The 7,773-nt window shown below is 35.4% G+C and overlaps 1 protein-coding gene across 2 annotated transcripts; it reads left to right on the top strand.

The window, feature by feature from the left end:
* Positions 1 to 484: 484 nt before the first annotated feature.
* Positions 485 to 2,987, top strand: LOC123322674 (40S ribosomal protein S24). Of its 2 annotated transcripts, XM_044910651.1 has the most exons (5): positions 485 to 619; positions 821 to 967; positions 1,021 to 1,266; positions 2,343 to 2,374; positions 2,871 to 2,987. In XM_044910651.1, the coding sequence occupies exons 1-4, from the start codon at positions 533 to 535 to the stop codon at positions 2,355 to 2,357; spliced, it is 495 nt and encodes a 164-aa protein (XP_044766586.1). In that variant the 5' UTR covers positions 485 to 532; the 3' UTR covers positions 2,358 to 2,374; positions 2,871 to 2,987. The 2 variants fall into 2 exon arrangements, with proteins under 2 accessions (XP_044766586.1, XP_044766587.1); XM_044910652.1 differs by lacking the exon at positions 2,343 to 2,374.
* Positions 2,988 to 7,773: the final 4,786 nt, after the last annotated feature.

Genomic DNA, 7,773 nt, shown 5'->3' with positions numbered 1-7,773 from the left:
TTCACAGAACAAAATATATAAAAAAAAAACAAGCTTTGTCTTACTCAAAATTCACTCTAGAGAAAAACTAACAGGAAAAACCGGCTTAACTCGTTTCAATGAAGGACGCTTAATGAATCCCTCACTAGGCATTTCTTGCCTTCCAGATCTCAAGTACTTGAAAAAGCAGAAAAAGACTAAAAACCTAAAAAGAGCAAAGAAATTACATGTAATATCTTTGAAAAAGAGCGTCTTCAAGGGTTTTTGACGCCTGCGTCATCTCCCCTTACACTTCGACAACTCGTACAGAAAACCCTCTCTAACATTTCATTTCTTACTGATGGTATCTGATCGAATCCACTAGAGGGCAGTCATTATAGCAATAGTGAAAAAAAGCAGTCCACTACAAACTATTATTATTATATATTCAAGCATTAATTTATTGAAGGCACTATCTATCTAAATTGATATTATCACCCATTTAACAATTTGAAACAATTTAATAATTTTAAAATGTATCACTAAAGAAGAACAAGTACGGGTAGGATGGTCTATGGTCTATTTGTCATGTGCTCGGAATGTCATTCTCACTGTCTTTCATGTTTGCATTTTGCAGAAGTGCTGTTCACAAACAAAAATGGTAAGTTCTATTTCTTGAATTATTCCGCTAATCTGAATACTTTTCTTATTACTTACAGGATTTAAAATACGATATTTATTTCCTCAAAATGTAAATTGTAGTATTTTTCAGAAAAGTATCGTTTTTTTTCAAGTTATCCTAACCTCAACACCATCATCCCTAGAATTTCTTATTGTATTTCATCTGGAATCATGATTTTAGGCGGAAGCAACTGCTACTATTCGTACCCGCAAATTCATGACAAACAGACTGTTATGTCGGAAACAAATGGTCGTCGATGTTCTTCACCCAGGACAGCCCTCGGTTAAGAAAACCGACATTAGGGAGAAGTTGGCTAAAATGTACAAAGTAAGTTTATTCTCTTCATCATGAATCAAATGTTTTAGTCTTTCTGTTTCTAGGTCACACCTGATGTAGTCTTCGTTTTTGGATTCAAAACGAATTTTGGTGGTGGTAAATCTACTGGATTTGCATTGATCTATGATACATTAGATTTTGCCAAAAAGTTTGAACCCAAGCACAGGTTAGCAAGACATGGTTTGTACGAGAAGAAACAACAAACTAGGAAACAACGTAAAGAAAGGAAGAACAGAATGAAGAAAGTTAGGGGCACCAAAAAGAGCAAAGTTGGTGCTGCTGCCAAAAAGGTTAGTACCTCAAAGATACTGCAAACACATAAAATCTCTCAAAGTGGAGTAGAATAAGTACAATCTAAACAGTCGACATTTATTTCACCAAATTTTGGTAAAACTTTGATTTATGCCCCACATCAGATTTTAATGATTTTTTTATAGATAAAATTCTTTAAGGAATCTAATGGTATCAGTATAATTTTTTGAAATTTTTGTAGAGAGTGTTATCTAGAATTTGGCATAGTACCTACGTCAGATTTTTGTGCCGATTTTTTCCTGGATGCAGAATGCATTCTTGGCAAACTTTTGATTTGGGAGAAACGATTTTTCAAAAAATTTCATCAAAATACGTGCTATATCGTTATAGTATTATCATGAAATATTATATATCTTACGGTCCTTTAAACCTACATTAAAATCGACAAGAATTATATTTTTCTTATAATCTCGTACAAGCTTACTGAGCTTCTGAGGGGTAAAATCATCAAAATCTGAGGTGGGGCATAAATGGAAGTTTAGCCATTAGCTATTAGGATTATTGAATGGTCGTATGTAGGTCATAATGTTGCGTAGAAATGATATTATCAATTGAAAATCATTATGGATCTGTTGATCGTTCTGCAACCAATCTATGTGAAACCAGGCAAAAATTTTTTTCCACAATCTCATAAGGCGACTTATGTCTTGCATGCCATTTGTCAATTAGCTTTCATCTTAAATATTTTGAGATTTTAATGCATTTTGAGGTTATGTCAAAACATGCTTTTACTAGTCGATGTTTTGCTGTAAGTTGTAAAAGCATAAAATTATTATTTTCTTTTATCCAATCCTGCATTATGGTCAGTGATCAATTTTGTTCCTAATTTTTTTATACATACAGTTTTTCGTGAAAAACCAATTGGTGTAGGTCTTAACAACTATGACAAACTCGTTTATTAGGAGATACTAATTTTTGAAAATTGAATTTTTTCCTTATGGTTATTCCTCTATTTATTTTCTCTCCATGATTTGATATTCACATTTTGAAAATTTGTATACAGATTCGATTTTTAGTGCAATTATATATAACATTCTCTATTTTCAATTTACAGGGTGGCAAAAAATAATTTCTATAGAATTTAATGTAGGTAGTGTGCCTACGATTTCAGTGTTTCCAGCCTTAATCATTAATATTAATATTGTTATAGTAACTGAAATAACATGAGGAATGCATGCTGAATTGAGGGAAGTAAAAGGGTTCAAATGCATTTTTTGTAGTTCTGAAATAAATTTGCAGTCCAAAAATTCTTGATTAAGTTCGAAAATTATATATAAATATTTGTTTTTACATATGGAAAATATTTTTTAGGTGCGCTATTTTGCACTTGGATTGTTTTTTATAATATGTGCACTTGAATCCTTTTACATCAAGGCCTTCTAATTGGTGTGTTTTTGGACATTTTTTCTCATCTAATATTTTTTCATATGAAGGCGTCAACTGCTGCGATATCTTGATTGTGATAGTGCTTATCTAAATTTGAAAGCTTTAATTCATTGCTGTTTTCGAATTTTTTTGTAGTGTGAAAGATTCTTCGTGTGCAACCTGAACCATCTAATTTTATTTATTTTTTTTTTTTCAGTAATTTTATGGACACGTTGGAGGAACATAAGTCTGTGCGATACTTGTGTCATTTCAGAGATATTGAGGATATTGCACATATTTATGTTTTGCTGATTTAATAAAAAATAAGACAAAATTTTTTTTTTATTTCAAGGTAAAGAGAGTAACCAACTCTTTGGTACCACCTTAATATCTCACCTCCATGCAAAATTTGAAAAAATTTACAAAAAAGCTAAAGTTTGACTCTAACGGGGACATTTTATACACTTTGTTTTTCAATCAATTTGTATGAAACCTGTGAGCGATATCACTTTTTATAGACCTTGAAATATAGTGATCTTTCACTTGTTGATGGATGAATAAGGCACAAAATCCACTTACCCGCTTAAGTGAAATACATTGTTACTACCTGAATTTTGAAAGAAGATACAGAGTGATGCAAAAATAAAATCCAGAAACTGTAGATACTGCAACTAATTATATGACGACTACGCTAAATACACTCAAAAATAACTTTGTTATGAGATGAATAAGATATTAAATATTGACACAAGAGACTAAATTATTGTCCCTGAGCTCTTGTATCATACACAAAATTGTATGGTACCCCGTTTACGCTAACCTCTGCTAAAACTGTATCTCGTACACATGTTATAATTATTGTTAGCTGTTTTGTTAAGATTTTAATGCTCTGTATCAAAAGAATATGTGTATTTATATAGGTCCTTTCGTTTGCATAAAAAGTGTAGCACTTTTCTACACTCGATTTTAGAATTCGTTTGCTGATTGAATTTACACCAGTGTAGAGGAGGTGTAGTTTATCTGCATCTCCTTTCGACTATGTGTAGATAAACTACACTTCCTCTACAATGGTGTAAATCAATTCGAGTGTAGAAAAGTGCTACACTTTTCATGCAAACGAAAGGACCTTATGTTACTATCAACAACAAAAAAATCCTCGGCAACCAGGATGGTGTCATGCAATATTATTTGACGAATTGAATAAATGAATCTTACAGTTAACCTATTGAAGAAAGCATGAAATTCATTATACAGAGTGATTTCGCATACTTTTAAAAACTCAAAATGTATTTGATACGGTCCTGCAAAGCGAATGATATTTTATTGCAGTATTCTGGAACCTCATGGAAGGTATTCTCACTCCAAATTTCGGATAAATCGGTGATTCCGTTCTGAAGATCGATCCGTCCAAATTTGAAAAATATCCTGTAAATCAGAATCTATAGAACTCCTAGATTCTACATATGGGGTTGTGAAGAAGTCGCATTTTTCTTAATGAAAAATGCACCCCGTCTTAGAAAAATTCTTTACTTTTGAATGATTTTTATTTAATTTTAGTTCTTGAGAAGAATTTCGGTTTTCAATTCAGGATTCCGACATCGTTCGGAACTGTAAACAGTCCGCACCGTTTTTTTATTCCGTTTTCAGTTCTGAAAAACAGACCGTGAAAAACCTCCTGAATTGAGAGATAACCGAGTTTTTTCTACCGGCACCGATAAACAGATCTTCATCGACGCGAATATTACCGATTTTTTACATCTGATCACATCCCGTTTCCGCACCCCCCCGGCCGATATAAAATCAGATGTGCCCCCGCTGGTCAATTAATTGGTGTAATTCGTCGACTGAATTAATTTCGTATGAGTAGTGTTTTTTCGCCGACTGATCAAATCTTTCATTTTGTTTCTTGCTTTGCTCGAATATCCGCCGTACATTGTGGTTTTTCTTTCATTGCTTTTATTTTTCTATCGCTCTGTTAACGTTGACGACGGTGTGCCGAGTGCCGACGGGCCGTCAGGAACCAGACCATCCGTTACCGAGTTCAGAGGTAAGATAGCCTTCTGTATTTTATTTGGGAACCTCAGTTTCAACCCGTTGTGTAACTTTACCCTGTTCCCCTTCACTGCGTTGGGGGAAGTTTCTGGCCGGCGTGCAAACACGTCAGAAGCGAAAACCCACGTGGTCACCAGTTTGTGCACTCCTTTACCCTTTCTCTGCGTTGGGGGAAGTTTCTGGCAGGAGTGCAACTCCATCAGAGGCGGAAACTAACGTGGTCACCCGGTGTACACCCTTTACCCTGTTTCCGCTTTCTGCGTTGGGGGAAATCTCTGGATGAAACCGGAGTGGTCGCCCATCATGTACCCTTTTACTATTTACTATATCGGTGCTGTAAGTTTCTTACAGTCCCGTAGTTTGGAACTGAGCCCCAATTACCTTGCCCGCTCAGGGTTCTTTGGTTCTGGCTGGCGAACGAGTCTATAACATCCGCGATACGTTTGAGATCGGATCCCTCCTTTTTCTTTCTTTCCGTCCGTTTCATTCCGCGAATCCACCATTTTGTGTACTTGTATATGATTCCGAGGAAAACCTCCTTAGTGCTGTAAAGTAGACTCTTATTCTATTGTATTACGATTTTCACTCGACTGAAACGATAATAATTGTGCCGATTGTATTTCTTACCACGAGACAACGAATAAAATTGTGAAATCCGATTCTGACTTTCACTGGTTATCGCTAACACCCCAGATAACACCGAACCTTGTCTTCGGTTTGGAGCTACCAGGGTAGGTTTGCTATTTTCCCTTCGAAGAATAGCTGGCGCTCGAGATACCAGAGAAAAGGGCGTTACAGGGTTTTTTCTTGGTCCTCTAGCCTCTATCTTACAATAAAATGTTTCCTATCTTATCCGGGACCATCTGTATATTAACTCGTTTCAATGAAGTTTACCTATAGAAGGCGCTAGGCGTAGCCAGCCACAACTCAACTTATCCTGTTGGAAAATGTATGTTGCTCAATAACATAATTAGTTTATTTTAATTTTGAGAGATCTGCGTTTTACTATATTAGAGTTATGCGCAGAAAGTGGTACTACCGTTTTTTCAGAACGGTTCCTGGGAATTGCAGAAAATGAAAGAGAACACCATCCACTTCGACAAGAGGATCAGGAACCCAACGAACACCAGGGATAAGGGGAAGAGAAAGAACCCGATCGACAGTAGGAGACCGAGGAGCGGCCCGGACCCGACCACCACCATGAGCCCGAAAACCGGTAAAGGTCTTCAACAGAGCTTAATCCTTTTGATATCTGAGAGAGCTATATGGTACGGGATAAGTGAATGTTTCTCTAGAGAGGAGTGTGAAAGCCGCAAGGCTAAAGTCATAATAATAATTTCTGAACTTTGAATCTGAATTAAAAATATGTAGGGTAACGGCACCGATTGTGGCCATGGTACCAGTTGTGGCCACTCGAAATCATTTTCTGGACTGAAACGTATTCTATTTGATTTAGCCAATAAAATTTGCCTTCTATTCCCTTCTTGATTATTCCTTGACCAATTGGCGAGCTCGTTTTTCAAAAGAGATGGCGAAATTCGTTGCTTCCTCTGTTTAGTTCTTGAAAAGACGCTGTACCAGGTGGACGCTTATAAGTGCGATTAAGAAACACATGCTAAGTCTCCATTGATTTTTTTCAGTTATACTTTTGCGTTACTTGACGAAAATATTTTATGTTATTAAATGCATCATATTCTTCCCTATTTCAAATAAAAAATTGAAAATTTTCCATTCTAACTATATGATATTGTGCTGGCCACAACTGGGTCACGAAAAAGTCCGATTCGCGACTTGTAGCCACTTGGTGGCCAGAAGTGGAGCGTAAAAACCCAGTTGTGGCCACCAGTTAATAAAGGATAGATTATACTTTTATCTTATTGAACAGATAAAGATGCAACACTCAATTTAATTTTCCATTCTTCAGGAACAATGTCATCCAATAAGATATTTCAGTACAACAGAGCAGGGGTTGAGCAAGTGTGCTGACATTTTTTCAATAGGAACATTAGTAATTGTTTGTTGTGACAACATTTTGTATCACGCAAAAATATTTACGTCCAGTTTCATAATCAAATTTAAAGACACTTTAAGCTTAAAGCTTCCTTTACGTCCAGTTTCATAATCGAATTTAACGTCAATTTAAGCTTAAAGCTTCCTTTACTGTCATTTTTACGGCCGGTTTCATAATCAAACCTAAAGCCGCTTTAACTTTAAAGCTTCCTTTAACCCTACTAAAAATGGCATTAAAATAAGCTTTAAGCTTAAAGTGACATTAAATTCCATTATGAAACTGGACGCTGGACGTTGGTAGGGTTAAAGGAAGCTTCAAAATTAAAGCGACTTTAGGTTTGATTGTGAAACCGGCCGTTAGTGTCATTTTTGGTAGAGTTAAAGAAAGCTTTAAAATTAAAGTGACTTTAGGTTTGATTATAAAACCGGCCTTAAATATCAGTGATCACCAAAACTATTGCTGTGCAATGTCTAGAAGTGAAAAAAACTGGAAAAGGTCCGAACCTCCAGACCTTCTGTGGTATGAGAAAGAAGACTTACGGCCGGTTTCATAATCAAACCTAAAGTCGCTTTAATTTCAAAGCTTCCTTTAACCCTACTAAAGGACACTAAAGGAGGCTTTAAACTTGAAGTGACTTTAAATTTGATTATGAAACTGGACTTACGGTCGGTTTCATAATCAAAACCAAAGCCGCTTCAACTTAAAAGCTTCCTTTAACCCTACTAAAAATGACAGTAAAGGAAGCTTTATGCTTAAAGTGACTTTAAATTTGATTATGAAACTGGACGTTAATTCTCAAAAATTAAAGCATCAAAGGCTGCTAACACTCGCGGAGCATGTTTTGTTCAAGAAATGAAGCTTTTCGAGAAACATTAATATTTTTGCCTTTATTCTATGACTTTTTCATTTTTGTATAAGGGAAATCATTATTTTATAGTATTTATATCTATATTTCCATGAATTTCGAATATATTTTTTGTTATTTATGTGAATGTTTGCTCAATTTCGAATGGAGTGAGTATTCAAAGTATGCCAGTTTAACCACACCTGTGACTGG

The sequence above is a fragment of the Coccinella septempunctata genome, chromosome 1 (genome assembly GCF_907165205.1).
Source record: "Coccinella septempunctata chromosome 1, icCocSept1.1, whole genome shotgun sequence".
Lineage (NCBI taxonomy): Eukaryota > Metazoa > Arthropoda > Insecta > Coleoptera > Coccinellidae > Coccinella > Coccinella septempunctata.
This window is presented reverse-complemented; position numbering and strand designations above follow the sequence as displayed.

Coding starts and splice junctions, on each gene's coding strand:
- LOC123322674 (XM_044910651.1), top strand. CDS start 533: ATGGTCTATTTGTCATGTGCTCGGAATGTCATTCTCACTGTCTTTCAT. Junction 620..820: donor GCTGTTCACAAACAAAAATG/GTAAGTTCTATT, acceptor TCATGATTTTAG/GCGGAAGCAACTGCTACTAT. Junction 968..1,020: donor AGTTGGCTAAAATGTACAAA/GTAAGTTTATTC, acceptor TTCTGTTTCTAG/GTCACACCTGATGTAGTCTT.